The sequence below is a fragment of the Neolamprologus multifasciatus genome, chromosome 4 (assembly GCF_963576455.1).
Source record: "Neolamprologus multifasciatus chromosome 4, fNeoMul1.2, whole genome shotgun sequence".
In the NCBI taxonomy this organism is placed as follows: Eukaryota; Metazoa; Chordata; class Actinopteri; order Cichliformes; family Cichlidae; genus Neolamprologus; species Neolamprologus multifasciatus.
Genome location: NC_140442.1, coordinates 9,841,268 through 9,867,379, shown reverse-complemented (window position 1 = coordinate 9,867,379; position 26,112 = coordinate 9,841,268). Strand labels below are relative to the sequence as shown.

Sequence of the window (26,112 nt, the reverse complement as noted above, 5' to 3'; positions counted from 1 at the left end):
TCTCTGCCATTCAAAGACACTTTGTATATAGTTTATTTTATGTAATATTTAGTATTATAAATTAAGCTGCTTTCAAGGACGTGTTTTTATGCATTTTCTCCTACTATGGAGAACACACATGAGGTTTGAGGCCTGGACATGTTTGACATCTTTTGTCCTCCACGGTGGAAAATGGATCAAAATAAAAACTGGAATCACCTTAGGCAGCTCCTAATTTAATAAATTTTGCAATCAGCTTTGCAGTCTCCAATATCACTGAAATGCACCTTGATGGTGCTCATTTTATATTTTGCTCCTTTCTTCCCTTCTTCCCGACACTTTTCAGTTTACTTCTATGTACCTGGCCTGTATGCCTGTACTGGCTGGCTTCAGAACGTCTGCCCCCCTTTCTTGTTTCACATAAAGGTTTGCATGTGATTGGCCGGATGGTGTGCCCATCAAAACAAAGTCCCACTCCTTCCTGGATTCTCAGCAGGGCTGAAGATTCGTCTCGCACATACCAATGGGCCATTAATAATTGACATATGAAATTATCTCACTCGCCTGATACAATTATATCCGGCCCACGGGCCATATGTTTGACACCGCTGCTCTAAACTCATCAGGAAAGTGTTTACTGAGGTCAGAGCTGGGAGCAGTTTTGCCTCAGATTTCTACAGATTAGATTTTCTTCACTTTTCAGACTCGGAAGCTTTTATGCTCTCTGTGCTGTGTACTGTTATTAGATTATTTGAAGTGTCTTATTAAATAAGCTTAAAGGCTTGGTTCTCACAGAAATTCTGGAGTCATAAGTATCTTCTCTCTAATCTTTCTGTGATTTATAACTAGATTTATGGATGTTTACTTGAGGGAGCATGTTTGAGGTGGATAATGACATCTTTGGTAAATGTGACACTGAATCCAAAAGCATGCGTGTCGTGTTTGCATGACCAGCTGTGACTCACAAGGATGAGGATTTTGGAAGCAAATTGTGAATATCAGGCTTAATTTGCATCCGCAATTCTTGCAGAAAAGAGAAACTCATGCGGCAGAGACGTATTAATATGAATGCATCCAAACCAATGTATGTATCCTATAATGAAAGCTGTGTGTTTAGATCGATGGAAAAACTGCCACCTGCATTTTGCCATCTGTTAGAGGCCAGATGGATGCGATGCTATGTAAATGCGCTCCTACAGTAACGTGTTGACTAATGATAGCTGTTTATTCATTGACATCTCTCAGCTGTGATTATTGGCCTTGATTCATCATGAAATCACAGGCTATAAATTGCGGACAAAAATCAGTTTATATCCTAAACTTTCCGTAACTTGAATCAAGTTATACAATTGATCAAGTTTGTAGCAAAAATGTAAACCTCCTTTCCAGTCCATGAATTCAATTAGTCTTTTTTTCCCCTGTTCTTCCATCTATTGCTGTGATTTTTTTGAGTAAGTTACAGTTGTCACTGCTCTAAGTCTCAGCAAACTCTATTCAAAGTAGACTTTTTTCCCTCTGTGTGTCTATTAAGTGAAAAATGTTTTACATAGCTTTGGACATGAGAGAACTTCAAATGTTCTAAAAAAAGAAAAAAATCCTCTCTTTACTCTTTTCAGACATAAAGCTACTAAAAAGCAGCCATGTGAAAACATTACTGTGGCGTACTACTTCTGTGAGGAGCTGATACCTTACAGGACTTCTGTCAAAGGGAGGGTTGTCACGCTGGGCCAGTTCAAAGAACTGCTAACAAAGAAAGGAAATTACAGGTGAGACTCACGGTGCTACTGGGTTACATGTGGGGTGTCTTCTGGTATCAAAGAAAGTCAAGATGACCTTGTATTATTTTTTTTCTCTTTTTAGGTATTATTTCAAGAAGGTAAGCGATGAGTTTGACTGTGGGGTGGTGTTTGAAGAGGTACGTGAAGATGACGCTATCCTGCCCATCTTTGAGGAGAAGATCATTGGCAAAGTAGAGAAAGTTGACTAAATTTTTAAGGGTAGAGAGCCGAGTAGCCAGCGTATGATGGACTGAGGAGCAAGTGGATGGTGAAGAGGAAGTGCTTTACAAAGGAGAATGAATAAGGAGGCGAGAAAAAAGGTGGATCCAGAGTCAGAAGATTATAGTAGTGGTCACTGACTTCTATATCACGGCTGCAGTGAAGTTGGACTTGAAGAAGAAAAATCTCATTTTCTTTTTGGAGTGTAATGTAGCATTGTAACGTTTACTAGAAAACAAGAACAAAAAGTGCTACTAATGCTACGTATTTTTGATAATGACTTATCAAAGGGTTTCCTTTCTAAAATAACTGCACTTGTAATTTTTATATGTATTGATACCAGATGTGTACAGTTTGTGTTAAAACACAGCAAAAATTTTCTATCTATTTAAGTATTTAAATTGCTACTTTTAAACCTAATTAAAGCTGAAGCGTCGCCCCTCGTGAAGACGATCCGATTCCTCGATAGGGCTGATTCTTGTTTGCTTTTTTTCATTAATTGTAAGAGCCCTCTGGACGCTAATGTTTGTGACTTTCAAAGTGCTTTTAATACTTCACTTCTCAGAACTTTATTTAGAGGCATTAAATCAGACTGCTTGTTCGTTATATTATATACTACTAACTCGGTGTAGACCTTCTAAAGAACCCATTCTTGCAACCGAGTGTAGGAATGTCACATTTGATTAATGTATTTAAAATATATTTAAAAAGTCCAGTACAGAACAGATTATAATGTCTGTTTTATGGCTCAGTCACACATGAGTAAAAGTAGGATGGCAACCTTCTTGCAACAGTTTGATTGCACTGAATTTGTTTTTTTTTATTAGTCCTTTATTTATCCAGGTAAAAAATCTCATTGAGATTAAAAATATCATTTCCAAGAGAGACCTGGCATCATGGCAACAAAAGTCACATACCACATAGGTATATAACATTTAAAACAAATACAATATCCCATACCAACGTGTGTAAAATATACAATAACAGATCAAATTAAGAGTACATTAAAAACTGAGTAAAAGAGCTGTTCTCTCGTTCCTTTAAGACAGACTTAAACTCTCCCAAGGTAACCAATTCTGATAATTTCAGTTCCTTCTGCAGATTATTCCAGGAAGCAGGGGCAGCGTATTTAAAAGCCTTTTCCCCCAAATCTGTTCTGATTTTTGGGACAATCAATTGTATGATATTGTGTGAACGAAGGCTGTATTGGTTGTGGTTTTTACACATATAAACACATAAATAAGATGGAACCAGCCCAAGGAGAGATTTATAGATAAACCAATGGGAGAGTCTGCGAATATGCAAAGATGGACATTTAGCAGCAGCATACAAAGAACAATGATGTACACGATTTCCATAGCCAGTAATAAAACGTAAAGCACAATGGTGCACAGTATCCAACCTCTTTAGGTAGTGGGCAGATGCATTCATAAAAAGCAGGTCACCATAATCCAATAAAGGTAAAAAGGTTGCACGAATCAAATGTTTTCTCACTTGGAGGGAGAAACAGGATTGGTTTCTAAAAAAGTAACCTAGTTTTAGTTTTAACTTCGACACAAGCCTTTGAATGTGAGTCTTAAATGACAAATTCTGATCTATAATGATCCCTAGATACTTGTAAGATGTGACCATTTCAATTTCAGTTCCTTGAATTGTTTTAATCTTAGGAAACGTAGCTAACAACTCTTTGCCATTTGAGAATAACATGAACTTGGATTTCTCTGGATTTAACACCAACTTAAGTTGAGTTAAATGGGACTGAACGACATCAAAGGCAGACTGCAGAAATTGCAGGGTTTGTGCTACTGAAGGGGATGAACAATAAATAATTGTGTCATCTGCATAAAGATGAAATGCTGCATTTGACAAATTATCACAAAGGTTGTTGTTTGCTGTTGGACTGCAAGTAGTTATGGCCACAAGCCACCAGTGGTTTAATGTGCAACACCCTCAACCTGTGGGTGACCACTTTAGATCTCCTCTGCCATTTGAACAGGGCCAAGCAGTCACGATTTGAGTTGGACTGACTGCAGTCCTTCTTAGATTAGCAAAGACTGACACATATCTGCCATTTAATTTATAAATGCAGACTGCAAACATATTCCAGTCGTTCTGAGTCAGTCTTCCTGCCTTGCATTGTTTTGCATTAGGGGACTTGATAGGTTGTCAAGCACCCATGCTAATTTGCAGTTAGTTTCTGTAGGACAGTAATTTATGTCACTATTTTTGGAGGAATCTGTGTTTCATATCTGTGAGGTTCTGGCTTGACTCTGAATGTAAGTAGTTAATGTGAATTTCTGTGTATGTAGTTGGCAACAGATTTTCTCTTTTTGGCGATTTATTGCGTGCCAACTTGACCCCAACGAAAGTTGCTTTAAAAATGGCAACTTACTGCATCTGGTTGAAGCAACCGTTACAAAGGCAACAAGACCACAAGTTTATTGTATGTGGCTTCAATTATTTCTTTTTTTTTCGTCAGTCTCTCAGCCACTGTTTTCCCTGGTATAGGTGACTGTAACAGAGAACAACCATATCCTCCATACATTTCACAAACATAAATATATAATCCAGTAAAACAGTACTGCAGCTTTATTGGGTTGGATTCCGGTTTGTTGTAAACTGTATTTTTCTGTTTTGCTGTATATGTCATGTAAGTGTGGCTTATTGCTATGTTCTTAAAGATTTGTCCATTACATTGCTTTTATCCTAAATTAAACTTAACAGGTGAAAATGGATGCAATAATAATGACGAAAAAGTTGTGATTAAAAATCCCAAGGTGAATACCTATGCAACTTGGTTTATAATTTTGGTTATCTAACAACAACAACAACAACAACAAAAAAACCATTAAGCATTTGCGTTTTTTAAGTCAACATAAGCACATTAAATAGAAAAAAATATATAATTAAAGACTTCACATAACTGTCAGGCTATAAAAAGTCAGTATCAATAAATTAAATAAAGCCAACATTTGAAATGGCACGAGATTTTTAAAGGTTTTGCAGATTTTTCGTTCTAATTATTTATTGACTTGTGTAAAACTGCTATTACCAGTTAAAATTCTAACTTTTGCTTGTTTGAGGTAAACAAGTTTTCATTTTTTTTTTAATTTTTAAATTTTAATTATAGAATCTATTTGGACATTGTGATGCCAAAAAGCATCTCAATATCAATTTCAAGTTTATTTTTTGTCTTTTCAACTTTGAGGTCCTTAGTTGGCTGGTAAATTAATAAGGGACTGCACTAAGAGCTCATGTCTACTTGATAGCCTTTTTCTAGCTTATAACAGTCACATATTGTGCCTGACAGGATGTGTTTATTGACGTTTAGTAAATTTGACGGACACGTTAAACCAAAGAGGAGGAAAAGGAGGCAAATGCTCATAAATGTTGAAGCCTCGTTTCCAAAATAGCTGTAAGTGAAAGCCTACAGAATTGACTTGATTTCAGCAACTTGCTTCAAAAAAGATTGGACAGTTTCATAATATACAAACATGTAAAATGTATTATCCAAGTAACAGGGTTTAAACCATTTAGGCTTTAATATATTTGAATAATACACTTTTACTACAGTGGTGTTTTTCCACCTGTTTGTATTCTCTGACTTTTTGATTTTGGCACCAGGTTTATACTGAAATATCTCACACAAAAGAAGTCAGCTAGGGTGTCTAAGGTGACATTAACATTCAAGGCCTCCATGTTTTATTTTTTCTTATTTTCTGTTCTTCCTCATTGTGCTGAAGCAGTGTGCTATAATGAGTGTGCATTCCTTTGTAATGGAAAGACCCGTGGGCCTTGAATTCAAAGTGCTGTATTGTATGTGTTGTTGCGTAGAACCTCGTGTAAAGAATGCCTGCTTTTTTTTTTCTTGACATGCTGCTTTTTTAGATTTCTAATTTAAGTCAGTTTAATATATGAAGTACGTTAGCCTTCTGTTGTCGTTTGCCTGGTAAATTGTGCATTTAACAAATTGAAATTTCCATTTATTATTTCTTTTAAAATATCAACTCTATCATCAGTCTTACTGTAATAGTCCCAGAAGTGAACTTCTCTTATTTAAGATCAGTATGTGGATAACAAACAGCAGAGTGCCTTTATTGCTATGCTAATGATGTCTTTAGTGTAACTTTCAGAGGGATATGGGGACGAGCTTTAATTTCGCATTGCCATGAGTTTAGTTCAGTATTTGTAACAGTTCCACCTTTTAATGTAAATATGTAAAACTTAAATTGCTCCTGACCAGCAGCCCAACTGTCACATTCAGTACCTTGGACCGGTTTATGTTCAGTGACTGGCATGGGAACCATTTGAGGTACCAATAAATACTTGCAATAAAAAAGCACTTGTGTTCAATACAAATTGTTCCGTTGCATTTTTATTTGCTGAATTGGTTACGTAGTAGTGAGTGTTGTGGCACAATAAAATTTGTAGCCGTGCTAGGAAATGTAAAGGTTTTGTCCAAAATTTTCCCAAGTGCTTTTGGTCAGATGAGATGAAGCGAGAGCTCTCTGGGCATAGAGACGCCACTTACATTTGTCATTGCTTTGTCTTCCAACATGACAGTGACCCAAAACATATGTCGCTCCCGGTGAAGAACAGCCTCGAGAAGACCAGAGTGAACATTACTGACAGCCCTGCACAAAGCCGTGACTTATTTATCTGTGGGGTGAAGTGAAGGTTGAGGTCCATGCCAGAGAACCACTAAATCTGGGGGATTTGACGAAAAAAGAGTGGGCTGGGATTGCTCAAATGACTGCAGGCTGTCATCCCCCCCAAAAAATACACAATTGACTGTTAGCATCAGTGCGGCTAAATGTTTTTTTTTTTTTTTAAAAATCCTTGCTCTATTTAAAAGCAATTAAGAAATACTTTAAAAATAAATACTTCATAGGGTTGCTAAAAATGCCGTACTATTTCTATAAGCATTTAAAGTGCAGCACATTCTGGAGCTACACCTTAAAACAAGTGCTAACCCAGGGATAAAGTAGGCTAAGACACTGTGATAGGGGAAAAATCACATTAGCTAATTTCTTCCTCCATCACAACTGTATGCAGGTTGAGCTTTTATTTATTGTTGTAGCTTAACTTTATGATCTTAGTGTACTGACACATGCAACTGTACCCATCTGAGTCATGTCATCTTTCAACCAAATTAGAGGTGTTGATGGCTTATGGAGCACTACAGTGCTGCATGATACACACCACTAGAGAACAATTGTGCCTTTGTTTTGGTGAGTGTGGTGGTGGTAAGAATTTTAGCATTTGACTTGTCTGTTTCTTATCATTAATTATCAGGCTTCTATCTTTCATATACAACCTATGGTTGGAGCTCCAGTCCATACGGATGGAGTGACCTGTGACACCAATGAGCAGGCCCCCAGGATAATGATATTTAAAATATAAACCTACTTTAAATAACTAATTACATACTGAATATTAAAGAGACTGGATATTCAACCATGTTTTGTGGAAAAAGGCCACAGAACCCTTTGACCCCATAGTTCCAGTATCCTTTAATCATTACCCTTGGGTCAAACCACATTGATCTGTAAACTTGACCTCTATTTTGATCCCAGCCACATGTTTTGTGTCTTGGAAAAAAATCTGTCCACAGACATATACCACTAACCACACCTAACTTTTTGATATTTACTGCTGTTGTAGTTATCTCCAGGCCCATATTTTGCTGCGATAATCAACATGCATAGATGCACAGACTCATTAGGTGTAAACAACCCTGTCCACACTGTCACTACTGGTAATAATACCATGCTTCAGATAGCAGCAGCTTGGTACAACTGCAGTGTTTTGTTGCAGACTGTAGATGGCACTCACAGGGTGCTGGTAATAATAGATTTGCTGCACCTTATTTTTACATAACACTCATATTCTTCCAAGCGAAATGGTTAGGACAAGCATATCGGATGCTATACATGAAAAATGAACGGTGGCTCAATGTGTTTACTGAGTATAAAGAAAGAAAGGATATTGTGGATGTGAAGAAATCAGAATCTCGCTGGGAAATCCTGCTGAGCTTTGTTCACCAACATTAGAAGATTACAAGAATGGATGCAAACACTGCTCAGTTCAATTCAGTTCAAAGGGTCTTATGGGCATGAAAGTTTTATAAAGCAATATTGCTGAGGCTTTAGGATATAGGTCTTATATTATATCATACTTATATTAGGTCTTTTTAGGTGACTAACATCTCCTGATTCAGTTAAATAAACAAAAGTAATATGAATGGCATTATCAATCAGACTATTTCTCTGCTATTTCTCTTTCTCTTTGTACTTTTGTCTTTCTAGTAGAAAACATAAAAAAATACTGTATGGATATGCATTTGTGTATAGAACAGTATGCAAATGCTTTTGTGTATACAATGCACAATAGCATTGCGGGAGTTTCGATGTGATTATTCACCTCACCAAGAAACTACATGACAAGGCTACACTTGATCTGAGCCACTCTGACCTGAAAATTGACACTATACTTCGCTCTCCTCCTCCTTTGAGTCATTTTGCCCATTAGTCTGTAACCTTACTCAGTGAGTCACTGGGTTTAAATGTTAAGGAATATATATGAATATATGTGAGTTGTTCTGCAAAGGCTGTAAGACTGTAGTTACATGGCCTCTGTACAGAAAGTTAAGAGAAACTAGTTTCATATAAGTTAATAACATTTAAAATGTTCTGATCACTGACATATAACTAACACATAAATGCACAAAATGTCATCATGAAGTCACCATTATGTCACCAATTGAAGTTATACTGCAAATAATGAGGTAGCAATTGTAGAAATAAATATTTTGATAATGATTTCACTATCAAATAATCAGGCAAACATTTGATTTAGATTGTTTTGTCATTGATTTATACAAGTTGCCTTCATTATTTTTCTGGAGTTTCATGTCAGCTACTCCAGTCCTTCCTGGTTTGAGTAAAAGCGGAGTCAGAGAACAGAGCTAGTTCTAATGAATAGGTCAACAAAATAGACCCAAACACAGTTAACTTTTTATGATCCCACTCTTAAAATGCACTTGTGTTCCTTATGTTTATGTATTTTTAAAATTATTTTTGTCGTTTTCAAGAATAATAAAACCCACATGTTGAAAATAATACATTCTGCCAGTATTTCCTTTGAATACTTGCGCCCTTACAAATGCAGTCACCAATGTTTAGGTACTCTTCAGATGACTATATACATTACACATGAGAATGACGCATCTGCAGCAAGTGAATTTTTATTTTATAACTGGACATTGTTGAATTCAAATTTAACCCTAAGTTTGATATTTTTCCAATACCTGGGGTCGTTAGAGAGAAATCAATCTCCAGATCATATTTTATGTCTTCAGCCATTTTAATTCAGATTTTAGTGTTTTATTTATTTATTTATTTTTTAACATTGCCCTTATGATGTAAGATTATGGATTTTTCCATGTCTTTGGGCTAATAATTGCTGACTCACGGACTCTTGCACTGTTTTATAGTTACAAACTACTCACATTGGGTGATATAAACAGCCAAAAGAAATTAAATAAACAAAAAAACACCCAAAACAAACCAAAAACATTCCTTTAAAACATTAGAACAAGTAGCACTGACCTGAAGAGGTTTTATAGTTTCTGAAAAAAGGAGCTGTAAAACTGCAACTGCAATATGTTTGTATTCTTAAGCAACTTCTAACACAAACTGCAGAGTGGTTTCCAAAGCAACCATAAAACCAACACAGACCCTGTCAAGGTTGTCAGTGACGTAAGTATAACTTTCCTTGAATCATTTCCAACCTAAGAGGGCTAATTTGTGCATCTTTCTGGCATGAAGCATTATCATTCACTAAAAAAGACCTACGCACTTAGTCATCTGCAGGTAAGAGGTGTTTTTTTCTATTAAAGCATTGTTCCATCAGGAATAGTACACTAATCTTCTACAACAAAGAAGCTGCTGAAAGAGTTGACACGTTTGTCAACTTCAGCCTGACATACAGAAGGCAGAAAAGACCACGGGTGTAAAATACTTTTTACAATAAGTATTTTGCACCCGTTGCTGTGACAACAGCTATTGAAAAATTCTGGCAGTCACCAAAAAACTGTAGATATGTGTGTGTGTTTGAGATTCTGATATAAAATATGCTTCTCTACGACCTTATATGACAGTGTTAAAGGAAGTTACACCACTCTCTCTATCTACGCTCACTGGCCACTTTATTACGCACACCTGTCCATTGCTCATTAAGATAAATGCAATGAATTTTGGATAGGATCTATCTATCTATCTATCTATCTATCTATCTATCTATCTATCTATCTATCTATCTATCTATCTAAATGACAGAGTGTCTGTTTGGAGGTCAGTAGATGACAATGCTTTGCATCAGAATAAGCTGCTCCTGCAGAGGGAATAAAACGTGTATAATAAAATGATGTAAGAACTGCAACAGTGTCTCACTAAGGAGAATTAATTATTCTAGACATGTGTAAGAACATGCACTTAATAATAATAATAATAATAATAATAATAATAATACATTTTCTTTGAAAGCGCCTTTCAAAACACTCAAGGTCACTGTACACAGTAGAATAAAAGCAACATAAAAGCAAGCAGTTTACAGAATCATAAAAGCATAAGACATAAACAAATAAAATAGCAGAGTGGAGAGGTTATGTGGGATAAGCTATTTTGTACAAGTGGGTTTTGAGTTTGGACTTAAAAAGTGAGAAGGAAGAGATATTTCTTAAATCAGGAGGTAGGGAATTCCAGAGTCGTGGAGTAGAGCAGCTAAAAGCCCTGCTCCCCATGGTTGCAAGACGGGGGGAAGGGACAGAGAGTAAAAGGTAAGAAGAACATCTGAGACAACGAGATGGGGCGGTGATCTTAACCAGATCAGAGAGATATGGAGGAGAGAGATGATGAATAGCCTTAAATGTGTACAAGAGTATTTTGAAATTGATGCGATATTTGACCGGGAGCCAGTGAAGCTGCTGCAAGGCAGGAGTGATGTGGTGGACTTGTTAAGTCCCAAAATATCATTTGATATATTGCGTTGAAAAATGCCTTTTCCCCTGATATTTATATATATTTGCAACAGATTGATACTATAATGTAGCCTCTCTTGTTCCGGCCTTCCATTAAGGATTCAAATAGCTGACAGTGTCTTTGTTGCACTTTATTATCCATGATGGACTTACCATTGTGAACCTAACAAATCTTTTAGATCGCTCAGCAGACATCTGCAGCTAAGTCTTGAATGTAATGCCTAATGCCTCTACAACATCTTTACAACATTCCAATGTACTGACTGGTTTACCACTTCATTCATTCAAAATGCAACATCGCCTGTAATGCCTCTGGCTTTGCCCTTTATTTTTACTGAAGCAGTAGTCTCTTGGGGAACTCCTCTGGCATGCTGTATGTGTTTGTTAATATCTCTTATTCCAGCAGCAAAACAGTAATTAACAACATACAGCAGCAAGTGAACACAGTTCCAAATGGATTTTTTTGTCCCTGTGGAAGAGAACAGATATGGGCCGTTGAGTTTCTAAGCTTGCTGGAAAAGACTGCACGTTAACATGCTGCATTTGGGAAACTCTCCTTCAAAATTAAATTAAAATACAAAAGTAAAAAATGTGAAACAGTAATATTCTGCTACAATATAAAGTGAATATTTCTAACTATGAATTCATCTAAAATGTACAAGTAAAAAAAGCAGTAGCATTCTTTCAGGGCAAGCAAGCCGAGCAATGCTTGCCCGTTGAAATCGAAACATAGACATCAATTAAAACCTACAAAGTTGAAAGTAATCCCTGTTCTTGCATATCTACCACTGATCTATCCTAAAGCCTGTTGCTGGTTTGCATCTGTCATTCATATTACTGCCATTTTGTGGCAGCCACTGGAAATCAGTTGCATCTTTTGTTCCCATATCTGTTTTGTTCCATTTAACAAAAGCTGGTTCTGCTCAAGCTGTGAGGCCAGCAGCCTTTCTGATTGTTTGTACATGTGCATTGTGAATAACACTGTTCTTTGAGAGGAAACTGATGGGAGACTCACACGCCAGCTAAGCTGCTGCTGACTCTGCTTTCACTGCTCTGAGATCATCTATGATCTGTGCTTTGTGTTGAAACAGAGATAACATTAGCTAGTAAACAAAAATGTGAAAAACTGAAAAAGAGACTTTGCGTAAGCTGTCGCTTACAGATAAGCTTGCCCAACATGTTTAATATAGAGAAATTAGTGTGCAGGTTGATGATTTAAAAAAAAACTCCTTTAGCATGTTAACAATAAAAGCCTTGATGATGGAGAGCTGACAGCCACTAACAGACACCTGATTTCTAATGCATTATAAGAGGTTGAACACAATGTAAAGTGGGCTACTTAAAGTCGGTTATTTAAACTGAACATTAACCCTCAATAAAGAAATATTAGTCCAGATAAAGTTTTTTTTTCTGCTTTTGATACTTTATATACAGTTTGCCAGTATTTGTAATAAGGTGTTTTCATAATTTAGTAATACTCCTTTCACTAAAGAATTATAAAAAGCAATACTTCCAGAACTTCCCATTGTATGTAAAAATGGTTCACAAAGCTGAATACAGCAGCTAATATAACCATCATTGCATAATTAAGAATATTAAGTAAAGTATTTGGATTACTAATACATTTCTCTAAACATACATTCCAAACATAATCTTACAATGAGATTTGTTGTTATTTTTCAAAAACAGCCATTTGCATTATAGATGGGGACAAAATGCATACTCTTTTTGTGGATTTTGTATCAAAAATGTTTTACTATAGCAGACCAATCACTAGATCTGACAGAAATCTACAGAAAATCCTTTACAGAGCTTTTTTTGTGGCTGTTGAACATTTACCTTTTTACTTCACAAACCTCTAACTCAGACAGTTTACCAAGTATGGTGGGGAAATTTTGCATGGCTCTAATTTTAAGCACCTACTCATGTTCAGTTGAATGGCCTAGATGTTAAATATTCTTTGAGCTGCTTAATGCTAAGTTTTATGAAGTAAGCTTCGCAGTAAATGAAATATTTCTTCGCTGAGTGGACAAGAAGAGCATTTGAAGATATTCAACACAAACAGTTTAAAGCTACAGTGAGTAGGGATGGGTATCGTTTAGGTTTTATCCGATACCGGTGCCAAACCGGTACTTTTGAAACGGTGCCGGTGCTTAAACGGTGCTCAAACCGGTGCTTAAAGAATGGAGAACACAAAATTGGTCCAAAAACCTCTCATGTTCAGCTGGGTTTTTTTTTTTGTAAAAAGATAACAATGGAAAAAATTTGTCCAAAAACTTTGTCCAAAAACCTCTCATGTTTAACTGTTTCCCACTTTTTCTTTGGTCATTTTAGCCTTTTTGGCCAGGGTGAAGGGAGTATCTGCCATCAAACAAGAAGACAGCCGCATGTAGCTATGATGATGTTTGCTAGTTCACCTTACATGCATTAATGTAATAACATGGTTAGCCTACTCAACGTAAATTACACACGAACAACATTAAGCTACTGACGCAGAGAAGAACAGCTGCTGCTGCCATCATCATCCGTCATCATTTCTGCTACACTGGCAGGGCTAGGGGGCAGGACTCTCCTCTTTGTGTTTTTGGGGGATGTTGCTAACTCCGGGTCCGATAACAGGCACCACACCCGCAGTAGATGCGCTTGGTGTGAGGTCTCACAGCAAGCTATCAAATACAGCGCATTTTTCGGCTTTTAAAAAAAACGCTGTGCGTCGCCAGGTGTTTCATCGGATTTGAGGTGTTACTTCCTTTGATAGTATCAGCTTAAAGCACTTGTTGCAGGCTGCTGAGTTTGCATATTTTGCTGTGAAGTACAGCCAGACTTTTGACTGCTTCGCCTTGGGCATTTTTAATCTGTAGCTCTGCTCTAAAAGAACGTACGTACCTGGACCCGCCTACTATCCCCGGAAACGTAAAATGATTGGCTAGAATTCAAAGCGTATCACATCTCAGGAAAAAAAAAGCACCGAAATAGAGCAATGAAATGTGTGCTGCTTTTCAGTCTGGTTACTACCGTTTATGTCAGAACCCATCCCTAACAGTGAGTGAAACATTTTTTTTTCTGCTTTTGCACTGGAGAAATAAGAAAGAATTCTATTTACCTCAAGTGTTAAAATGAACTCCTTATGTAGTATAAAATAAGCAAAGATAGATGGCACTGACCTAGCATTTTTGTTGGTGGCAGGAGAAACCAGAGCACCTTGATAAAAAAAAAAAATATGAAGATGCAAACTCCACACAGGTTTGAACCCAGGACTCTCTTTTTGTGAGACAATAGAGCTAACCACTGTTCCACCATGTGCGAGGCAACCTCACGGAGCTTATTTTGCTACTAATAAATAACCTCAGTACAGTTTCACAGCAGAAAATAGTTTATTTGTTTTAGGTGTGATGTACATTGTGTTTTAAATCACTTTGATAGATATTTATTTAAATATATTTTCTTAAAATGTACAACAGAGATATACTTAAGTAAGCTGTATACCATAGGATGGGATGGGAAAGTATTACAGCAAACACACTTCAGTATAATTTTGCAAAGAAACGTGTTGCGTCTTGAAAGAAGTCCAATCTTTCAAGGTGAAAACTGCATCTCGCACAACCTGAATAGAAGACAACAAAGAAGCTTTGTACAGCTCTGAGGTAGGAGACAACCATACAGCAACACAAAATAGGGATACCCTGTGGGTGTGCTTTCATTTGGAAAAACAAAGCAAATGTATGATAACCAGTTCAGTTTTTTAAATACACAAATAAAATACACTTAATACATACATTTTAAAATACATAAATCTCAATATATAAGTATGCCTTTTGAGAAACATATTTATTTAAATATAGCATTTCACACCAAACATGCCATGAATTTGTTAATCACAAAATACAATTATAGCAATAAACTATGCCCAGTTTTTTTTTTTAAAAGATTTCTACCAACAACTGCTTGGTATCAAATTTTGCTGATACCAAACATGTTATTTTTACTTAACATGTACCACCTGTCAATATCTTGAAAAGACAGAAAAGCATCTTCATGCAAAATACAAAACAATGAACCCAAATAACATTCTGCTCCACTTATGGAGCCCTAATGACTTGGAGGTTGAAGTAGGTCAAAATGTTGTATATAGTGCAGCTGAAATTGAGCTAATGCTGGGTAAATGCCATATGAGGGCTCGAAGCACCTGAACACGAAATCTACAGTTGAACATGGTGTTGGAAATGCTAATGAATCCCATAAGATGGTCTATATATCTAGGAGGAGCACTGCTTTGCTGTGCATTGCCATATTTCTGACTTTGATGCCTGAGCTCTAGAGGGACCCCAATCCTCCATGAAAAAGCTTGTTTGAAGTCAGAAAAGTAGCATATAGTGCTGACTCACATGAAATTCCCTCCCCAGTGCCAATGTATTAAATTTTTTTTTTTGGGATCAGGTGAAGCATACCATAACATGTTGGTCCTAGAAAGTGTTAGGACAATATGAAGTCTCAAACAATGTGACAAATGACAATATGAGGTAAAGTGCAAACCATGATTAAGGCAAATAGTGAAGACAGGGGAAAGTGAGAACATTTCTCATTTAGCTTAACAATAAACATTTCTAACTTTCTAAGTAACAGGAAGTTGTTTTGGGATATAAAATATATGTTTAGGTAAGTGATAAAACAAATACATTTCTGTAGTGGACTAGCTTTATGCTCCTTAATATTTTGTCTCTCTAAATATGAACAAATCCCTGTTCATCTTTTTTGCCATCAAAAATATGAATATATGAATAGTAAATGTTTAAACATTAGCTTCAACGTCTTTCACAAAAGGCAATCTGTGCTGAGCCAATTTAGCCAATCTGAACCAGTTGTCAAGTCTGCTGCTGCTGAAAGGGCAAATTCAGGGACACGGTGGCTTCTCTTGGCTCTGCGACTGGCCTGTTGATCATTTCACATTCATTCTGCCGCACGTTCTCCTCGTTCATCTGTGACACCTCCGTAGAGCCGGCTTCAAACCCAGGCACAGTGTTGGCTACATGAACCACGTGAACCTTATTTCTCCCATGTTTACTGAGGATGCAGCTGAACACCTTCTTGAAACCTTTGCGAAAGTGTTTGGAGACCAGAGCGTACACGATGGGATTGACACAAGAGTTGGCGTAGGCCATGCAGTGAGAGAGAAGCCTGAAGGCATATGTGGTCTGATTAAATGGGAAATCTCCATACAGGTAACACAAGATCACCACGTGGTACGGCAGCCAGCATATACAGAAAAGTACAGTGACGATGATGATCATTTTGGTGACTTTGCGTTTAGCCCTCTTGGATTCTGACATGCCGTCCAGAGGGTCAACAGCCGTCCACAGGTACTTGATAGTTCGAGTGTACGAGAGGCTCACGATAAGCACAGGGATGACATAGCCAAACAGGAAGGTGCACGTATCCAGCACCTTACGATTCTGCTCCTCCCAGCCAGGGATACACACAGTGCTGTTGGCATAATCAATCAGGTCATAGTAGCTGAGATATGGACCCGCAAAGACCAGGGAAAGACCCCAGATAACTACCATGGCAACCACAGCATTACAAGGGGTTCTTAGCTCCCTGGAGCGCAGAGGATAGCGAATAGCCAGATACCTATAAAGACAAGAAAATAACATGTTTGAGCTGTAATCTAGACTGCAAAATACAGAAAAATGGGGACAGCAGGTTAAAAACTTTAGTAATTAAGACTGAACTTATAACTGTATATGTTAAAAAGTAGAAAGTGAAACTTGTGACTGCATATCTTTAGTCTATATAGCTGTAATGTACTTTAAATGTTTTAACTGTAATAATACAAGACAATACAAAACAGTCAACATATCAAAAGCAACGTTTCGTCACTCATCCAAGTGACTTCTTCAGTCTCAGCTGACTGCAGGTTTCCCCAATCTTATAAACAGTACATTTGCATAATGACTGAAACCAGTCCACTGAAAGAACAATGGGCTGTGAGGTCAGCATTATCTGTCTCTGTCGGATCCGCTCCTCTTGAGATTTTAGCATGTCGATGGTAAAGTTTGTTTGCCTCACCCGTTCATTAAGCAACTGATGCTGTGCCTTCTGGAGGATTTTTGTTGCCCGGAAGCCTTTAACTGAAGAGCTCATTTGCAGACTTTTAGGAGTAATCCTGTTTTGTCTGCATCTGAGGCTGAATCTCAGGTGGTTCCTGTAGTCCGCCATCTTACGTGCTGTCTGCTCATACTGACGTACAAGCTTTAGGCAGTCCTTGCCAAAGTGGGTTGACCTCACAGCCCATTGTTCTTTCAGTGGACTGGTTTCAGTCATTATGCAAATGTACTGTTTATAAGATTGGGGAAACCTGCAGTCAGCTGAGACTGAAGAAGTCACTTGGATGAGTGACGAAACGTTTCTCCCAGAAAACGCTGCGTCCAGATGAACAGAATCAACTTTTGGAGATTTATTTTCCTGGATGATTGAGAATGCATCAAGACATATCAAAAGCACTTAAAATCAATGACTTGAAATCAATGACTTGTCATTTTATCATTGTCTTGACTCATAAAAGTCACTTGAAAGCAACAGTTTCCTCAAAGAATAATTTCAAAGGCAACAAAAAATTGAATTTTATTGCACACAGTCACATGTTCAACCACAATTTTCCCTAGTGTGATTGTACTATAAATCCAGAGATTTATAGTAAAGATACCAGCTTTTTGGCATATTTTCCAATACAGCACTAAAAAAAATTAAAGAAACACTTTGAAAATAAATCAGATCTCAATTGGGAACAAAAACGAAATCTACACTAATATGAACTGGATAATGTATTATGAATGAAAGGATACCACATTATTTGATCAAAAATCAACCTACAGACGGCTGAAGACACTGAAAATCACAGAGGATAAAATGATGTGGCATATTTGTCCATTTTACTGAAACTTCATTGCAGCAACTCAAACAGGTACTTAGTAGCTTGTAAGGCCCACATGTACTTGTATGGATGCATAACAACATTGGGGCGTGCTCCTAAAGAGATAATGCACGGTGTCCTGTGGGATCCTCCTCTCAGATGTGGACCAGGCCATCACCAAGCTCCTGACCGAAACATAATTCCCCTCAGGTGTTCTATTAGATTTATGTCATGCGAGTGTGGGGCCAGTCAATGATATCAGTTCCTTTATTCTCCGAGAACTGCCTACATACTGTCACCACATGAGGCTGGGCATTGTCACATACCAGGAGGAACCCAGGACACAAACCAGTGCAGTCAGACCATCACTGACCCATCCACAAAATGGTCATGCTGAACAATGTTACAGGCAGCACAACGTTCTCCATGGCTTCCTTCATGTATGTCCCATTTGCTCACCCACCTGCTGTGGGAAAGGATAAAGTGCCAGTGGTGGACTTGCCAGTTTTGGTATTCTATGGCAAATGCCAACTGGGCTACACAGTTCTGGACAATGAGGACATCTTAAGTTATTTCTGATTGGTCAGAGAGATTCACACAAGTGTCCAGCTGAAGGTCATTTTGTAGTGCTCTGGGTGTGCTCATCTTATTCTTACTTGCACAAAGACCCTCTGATGGCTTAAGGAACTTCTACGGCCCTATCTAATGCTCCTAGAGTAACTGCCTGGAATATCATGCTCTTGTGCTTGACTGTGCTGGGAGACACATCAAACTTTTCAGCAGTGGCACATAGTAAAGTCACCGTGGGGGGTTGGGAAGCGTATCTGTAACCGGAAGGTCGCCGGTTCGATCCCCGGGCTCTCTGTCCTGGTTGTTGTGTCCTTGGGCAAGACACTTTACCCTACCGCCTACTGGTGTTGGCCAGAGGGGCCGATGGCACGATATGGAAGCCTCGCTTCTGTCAGTCTGCCCCAGGGCAGCTGTGGCTACAATCGTAGCTTGCCTCCACCAGTGTGTGAATGCGAGAGTGAATGAATAGTGGCATTGTAAAGCGCTTTGGATGCCTTGAAAAGTGCTATATAAATCCAATCCATTATTAAAGTGCCATCCTGGAGGAGCTGGACTACCTCTAGTGCATCTCTAAGTAATTTCATTGACAACAAAGCACCTGAAATTGATTAACCACCCTCTCTGCTACTTAACCGACCAGATCAGTATCTCAGAAGTTTAACTGACTTGATTAAAAAGCGTCTCTTTAATTTTTTGAGCAGTGCAGTTGGAGTAAGGAGCCCTTTGAGTAGGTATTATTGTAACAGTAGTGCCACCTATACATTCACAATGAATTCACTCACACTGAAGTTTTGTGGTTGACTGGTAATCATTCACTCACTCCACTGCTGTTTGTTGGTTCTACTGAATAAGACACCTTAGGGACAGTAATATCCAGAGAGAGGGCTTTTAGGCTTTTTCAGTAAGACGAACTTGCATAAATTGTAAAACAGCAGGAATAACAGAAAACATGCTTGGTGCTGTGCTTTTGATTTTACTCAGCAGGTAGGAGATGAAGGTGCAAATCCCACATGACACTATGGTGCTTTCAATAAAAGCTGTCTCTTTCAATAATCTTACAGCATACTGATTATCACATATTATCTCTGCAGTTGGAATCTCATCATTTCTTGGTTGGTTAGTCTTTAAATATTTGGCATATCTAACATGCTGCTTTATGTGTTATATGTTCTCCAAGGGAGTATTTTGCCGAAGGCAGGAATTCTCAGAAAACAAAATGTCCATGTCCTTGCTTTTCACATTTGTAGGACACTTCAGAAAGACTGTAGAAACTGAGAAAACAGCTTCTCTGGTTTTTGAAAGCTCAGTGAATTGGGGCCATGGTGTTTTACATTAAATTCAAAAAGCAGTCACTTTGAACCCGCTGGTAACTTGAAACCTCAGTGGTTTGGAAAACTACAAGTATTCAGACATTACTCTTTAGTGCCAGATTAAATTGTCTTTGAATTATCTTTAAACGGATTAATATAAAACAAATGGCACTTATGCGCTTATGGCAGAGATTAACTCTTTGAGTATCCAAATAATGTTTTACTAAATTTAAACAGAAACAACATTTATAAATGATTCATTGTGAGCCTTTTTTAATATATAATTCTGCACCATAAAAACAGAGGATATATCATATTATCTGCCTGCAGATAGCACATTCAGCAGCAAGTCATCCTTTTACACCGTTTTGTCTATGTGTGTGTGTCAGTGCTGCTATTCCCCCAGGCTTATCTGTGCCTTAATTTCTGCTGGGGATTCTTGGTGTAAACTGTAAGAGTTCGCTTTTTTGTATGCGATGTTGCTGACCGTTGCAGACGAAGGAAGAAGACAGAACATGTTCATTACCCTCCCGACTCAGGTGTTACTGTTCTCTTTCACACTGAGGGGGAAATGACTATTGAATCCTCTGGAGTGTAAACACAGCCAGTGTGAACAGAGGGGTCTGCTGGAGAGGGCAGCTGCACACTTACAGCTCATATTGACTGATTATTGCTGCCCAACAGCTATAATGATGGCTTACGGCTTATTCTCCGAGGGATATAATTTTTAGCTTCTGGAGTCCATGTTTAAACTCCAGATGCAAAAAATGCATTTGTGACAAATTAAATGTGTAATATTTCGGAGACATTGCGGGAGAGTAAACAAAATAAAGCACAACAAAAAAATTAACAGCGTGACCAGGCAAATAAAAGCTTTCTCAATGCTTCCCTTAGGGAGTTTTGAAGGCTTATTGTATGTCCTAGAAATGAAAAACAATGGATTCAGTCGTTCAGTTTTTCCCAAAATCTTGGCAGATGGATGTATTTTTTTTCTTCCTTTATTTAAAACTATATTTGTTGTCATATTAGGAATGTAGCAGGTGGAATATCACATTTTTCATCATTTACACAGGCATTTTTCATCCCACCTTTAAACTAAATTTGTATTTGAGCCCAGATATTTGTGCCCTCAATATCCTTCTCATTTCCTCTCTTTAATAAATTTAATAAATTTAATATTTATTTAATATTAGTAATGAATAATATCACTTTGGGTGATATATCCAAGCACAAACATAGAGACAAAGAAATAAAGCAAATGCTTAAATTGCTGTGGCTCAGACTTCGGTGGTAGATCTGCTAAACGAAACGTAGGTGGTTTGCTTTTGTTTTCTTTTTCTTGTTAGCCAAAATGATCGTCCTGTTTAATAAAACAGAGTATTGCAAGGCATGTTGCTAACCAAGCTAGCTAGTCTTAGCTAGCCTTAGCTGATAGAAAAATAATAGCAATAACAACGAAGTGGCAATAGCCAACATAGCAAACTTCACTTCAAAATGTGATAATTTGCAAATTTTTCTGTTCTTTGTGGGTGAAATTTGTTTTAGATGTTTGGTATTTCAGCAAAACAAGTATTTTGAAGCAATACCTGTCAACAGACACGGTGGCCAATGTGAAGCTGCTGGCGTACATGGTAAGGTTGATAAAGAAGTGGACGACTTTGCACATGAAGGAACCGAATACCCATCCCTCCAGAGAGTAGATGGTAGCTTGGAAAGGAACGCAAAAGATGATGAAGAAGAAGTCAGCCACGCTCAAGTTGAGTATGAACAGATTGGTCGTGTTGTACGCGACCTGTCCGCTTCGCAGCAGTACAGCGAGCACCAAACTGTTGCCAATGGTGCCGAGCAGGAATATGAGAGAGAAGACCACTGACACAATCACACTGGTGGGGTTCAGTTGGTAGCTTTCAGATACATTGGCCTGCCCTCCCGGCCAGGTGAAATCCTCAAAGTCTGACATTGTGCAGGTCTGGAATGAGAGAAGAAAGGAGACACATGTTAGGCACCACTATCTTGGTGGTTTTAGAGTCACTTCTGTGTACGTCTTAAATCCCATTAACTGATAACACTGTTGTCCGAGCCAAACCCTTTCTTATCGGCTTATGCACTGGTGGTCGATGTTGACAATATGATGAAGAGGTAGTTTCTTGGCAAGTTATTTACAACTTTTTAGAGTATGCAAAAAAAGGCTGCATGCACCAGAGGATTTTTTCATCCAAATAATCCCCAGTTGTCTCATGTTACACGTATTAATAAGACAACAACGACAGGCTGCTTTTAATTGGCTGATGTTTTTGACAGACGTAATGGGAATATTTTGAGTGTTTAATTGCAAGAAATGTTGCCTTTAAATGTTACAGGATGAATTTCAGTGGTATTGCTTATTTTATTCCCTTTATCACAGCATTAAGTATTTTTATTAATCTTTCTAGGCTTATTCATGTCTGGGAGACTTGCAGTTAACAGTTTGCTGCTGTTTAATCATACATCACAGCTACTGTTTTTCAATATGAAGCAGGTGGTTTTCAGTTTAGTGGGTCAATCCATTAACAAGTGCTGATTGAGTAATTCTCCTTTGTAATTCAAGGAATTTTTGCAATGCTCACTGGCAAAATCACTCTGTGAAAATCAGAAGACCAGAAGCTCATCTCTGCTTGAGGGGATTTGCTCTCAGGAAGATTACATCAAAAGGGATCATCTGTTCATGATGACAAATGGTGAGCAGAGTATTTTTTTTCTTTGTGTTTCTTTCAGTTTTTGACCCGCAACAATATCATATTAGAGCTTGTGATGTGCTGCAGTTTCATAAAGTGATGTCTCCAGTGAAATCAAGGTGCACTTTCAGCCATTTTTGGTAAATTGTTTTGCGACAAGTGGTGCAAAATAAGGACTTGAAAGTAAAGAAGTGCTCTTAATTGTGACTTAGCGAGACACACATGAGGTAGTCTCCAAATGTTTTATTCAAGCCCTTTTATTTATCTGATTTCAGCTAAAAATGTTTCATCAGCTGTTTTTAATTATTATTATTCCCAGCCATCATTTAATAATACTATTTGCTTCTGGTTGTCATTAAAAAGAATGCTTGCTAAGCACACAAGAGCCTAGAGTTTGTGATTTATCCATTGTGCCATAAATATTTAATTCAGAAAATAAGTACCATGAGTACCATTATAGGCAGCTGGAAACAAATACACTGCTTCCAGCTATTGGGAATACTAATTTTTCTACTGAGTGAACTTCATAGCAAACACTGACATTGGTTCCTAATAAGACATCACAAAAGAAATCAATGATTTATCATCTTTTAAGGATGGGCTGAAAAAATATTTTAAAAAAGTCAATATTTTCCTTTTAATCTTTTTTTTTTTTTTTTTTTTTGTAGAGTATGCCATTAAATTTGAGCAAAATAAAAAACACATATAAAGCCGATATTTTGAACAGATTATTATTTTCTTAACAATTAATTTATTTGATTGTTATGCCTGGCCACGAAAGCGACTAAAGACAGAAAACCATCCACATATTTGTTGACACCCATCTTTGTCTACCAAGCTCAAACTACAAACATCAAAATCAAAAGAAAAGAATATTATTTTAATAATAATGATAGATTGCATTTATATAGCGCTTTTCGGGGCCCTTAAAGCACTTTACAATTCATTCATTCTCACATTGGTGGAGGCAAGCTACAGTTGTAGCCACAGCTGCCCTGGAGCAGACTGACTGAAGCGAGGCTGCCATATTGCGCCATCGGCCCATCATCAGTAGGTGGTAGGTGAAGTGTCTTGCCCAAGGACACAACAACCAAGACTGTCCAAGCCGGAGCTCGAACCGGCAACCTTCCAGTTACAAGACGAACACCCAACTCTTTGAGCCACGATCACCCTTCCTAAAACTGGAATCTCCCTAAAGAAGGAAAACAGTTGGACTAAATTGAATGATAAAGGAGGCTCATTATCCTACCTTAATCAATTTTTTATATGAAAGACGTGGTGAATAATTAATGCTTCGAGTCTGTGGTAGCAGAAACGTAACTGCTTGTAAAAGAAATCACTGAGCTTGGGTGAAATTACAGCATGGACACGTTCCGACTGCAAATGGACAGAGTGGATTTTAATTTGGCAGTCTCCTTAGAAATTATGAAGAAATAAATCTTCTGTTTTTTTAAGAGAGGGAAGCAAAATCAAAATGAACAAAAATGCTGTTAATGCAGATAATAAATCGCTGTGGCTTACTTTGACTCACTCTCAACCTTTTTTGCTTTTATGTATCAGTCCTCAGCAAGCTGAAGATTAATTATTGAACACTGCTATTAAACGTTCAGCATCCTTTGGGTATTACACTGTACTGCCATCTACATCCATATAATCAAAATTGTGACTGAGAGCAAAATTAGGAGATATACTGATTACAGTCAGTGGCAAGTAAGTGGAACTTAAAGTCGTGAGAGGAGATGAAGTAATATATCGTCATTAACCTTACTAAGAGACGGGAGTATAATATCAGCTGGTTGTTGCTGCAGAGGTATTTTCCTCACAGCTTTGAGTTCATGCCAGGCTTTAACTTTCTCAAGCATGGTGAAGATGAGTCCCCTTCTTTCCCACTAGGAAAGGTAGTTGGGGCTGATATTACATTTCCAACTGCAGAGGGATATCTTGGCTAAGACTCCACTGAGCAGGGAACATGTTTAAGCCTCAGTGGAATCGCAGAAAACAGAGACCCGTATACACGAGTTTGATCGTCTCATAGCAGAGCGTGCAGTACCTAACAGGTTGTGAAATTTACAGACTGTGGTTGAACTGCAGACTGAATTTTCGGTGGAGAATCAATAAAAATAGCAGAGCTAGAGAAAAAATAGAAGTGCGATGGGGATGTAGGGCAGCCTGAAGCAGACATTGCCAAATGCGGCTTTATTGTGAGTCTAAAAATAATGACCACAGAGAAGACATTGCATCACTGGATTTCACATCATTATCAATAAGAAACAGAGCTCGAATAGAGTATGTCATTTTAAATCTTCATGTCCGGCAAACTTTAAATATCAGCAGAGGGGCTACAACATTGTTGCATCCTATAATCAGGTGATACAAATATGCTGATAAATATAGACCGTAAATGTTCTATACATACGAATGTTTACACTGCATGAACAGCAGAATTAGCATGCAGATCAGGCAGATGCAGTATGATAAACCTACCAGATGGGTGGACAGTATCCAAAGCGTCAGCACTCCTCTCAGATTAGGAATGACACTCCCAGACGCTTTCTGTTGAGATGCTCATACTCTTTGCTGTGAAACCTCTGTTCTACCAATGCACACTGATATCTGCCTCCCGTTGCTGGTATCTTACTCTTTCTCCGCCCCCCCACCCCCACCACTCTTCCTCTGGTGAGGACTCCTCCTCCACATTCACTTTAATGTTCACACTTCACTGCAGAAAAGCATTGCAGAGCCAAGGTATGAAGGCAAGCCGCAGCAACTGGCGGTCTATTCATGCTCACTGTAAAATCAGGGGGATCACTGACAAATAACCACAATAAGTGGCAGTGATAGCCCGAGACTACTCTGCACCCAAGCCAGCCTGCCCTCAAATGAGGTGCTGGTCTTAGTATTTAGGCTTTACCCTATCTTACAGGTTTGTAGCGAGTTTAGCTGAGGGGGAGAACAATTCAATTTACTCAATTCAAGAGGGAGCAAAGGGAATGCAGTATTGTCAGTGGTGGAAGTTGAATTATTGGGTAAAGTTAGGCCAACATTAGGTTTTGATATTTAAAGGGGTGTAAAGTCAATAGGGAATGCAATCCATTTTACTGAATGGATGCTGCTGTGATGTCACATGACCAGTGTCAGAGACTATTTAACTGCAAGTAATTAAACAGAGTTAAAAATTAGTAGTTGTTTGCTGGATGTTGGACTACTACTGTTAAACATGAATTTGTAAAGCTGAATGTGAATATTTCAGGTTTTTTCTAGTTACAAGTTTTAATTTTTGTTATTTTGTAGTAGTTTCACAGAGGTTGTTGCATGTCATTTTAAAAGTGTCCATTAGATGCAGTGCTTCCTCCTGATGGATATACACACGGCGAATATGGGGAAAATGTATTTATCTATTTTTACCGCACAATAAAAACAGAATGGTCATTAAATACACATAAATAATACTGCACATGCAACATGTAAAACAAGGAAATTGAGATTTTTCTGTATTATATGTATTTCTCAGTTTTATGCTGGCATTATGAAGAGAAACATTTGGAAGAGCCCATGTTTACTACTGCATTATATTTGCTTTTAACTGAGAGAC

The 26,112-nt window shown here is 37.9% G+C and overlaps 2 protein-coding genes across 10 annotated transcripts in view; one reads left to right on the top strand and one right to left on the bottom strand.

The window, feature by feature from the left end:
* Positions 1-6,799, top strand: part of axin1 (axin 1) — a 32,969-nt gene extending 26,170 nt beyond the window's left edge. For all 9 annotated transcript variants that reach the window (XM_085156430.1, XM_085156426.1, XM_085156424.1 and 6 more), the window contains 2 exons: positions 1,596-1,745; positions 1,840-6,799. In XM_085156430.1, the coding sequence (XP_085012556.1) occupies positions 1,596-1,745; positions 1,840-1,966 (277 nt within the window). In that variant the 3' untranslated portion in view covers positions 1,967-6,799. The remainder of the gene's footprint in view (positions 1-1,595; positions 1,746-1,839) is intronic.
* A 7,262-nt stretch (positions 6,800-14,061) lies between these two features.
* Positions 14,062-25,225, bottom strand: galr2b (galanin receptor 2b). Its single transcript, XM_085156431.1, has 3 exons — positions 25,005-25,225; positions 21,393-21,775; positions 14,062-16,644 (listed from the first exon to the last, which is right to left on the bottom strand). Exons 2-3 carry the CDS (start codon positions 21,764-21,766, stop codon positions 15,879-15,881), a joined length of 1,140 nt encoding a protein of 379 aa, XP_085012557.1. The 5' UTR covers positions 21,767-21,775; positions 25,005-25,225; the 3' UTR covers positions 14,062-15,878.
* Between the last annotated feature and the right edge of the window lie 887 nt (positions 25,226-26,112).

Excerpts from the sequence above, each read along its gene's own strand:
- galr2b (XM_085156431.1), bottom strand. The coding sequence starts at position 21,766 with ATGTCAGACTTTGAGGATTTCACCTGGCCGGGAGGGCAGGCCAATGTA. Across the intron at positions 16,645-21,392 it reads GCCACCGTGTCTGTTGACAG|GTATCTGGCTATTCGCTATC; the intron begins GTATTGCTTCAA and ends TTGTCTTTATAG.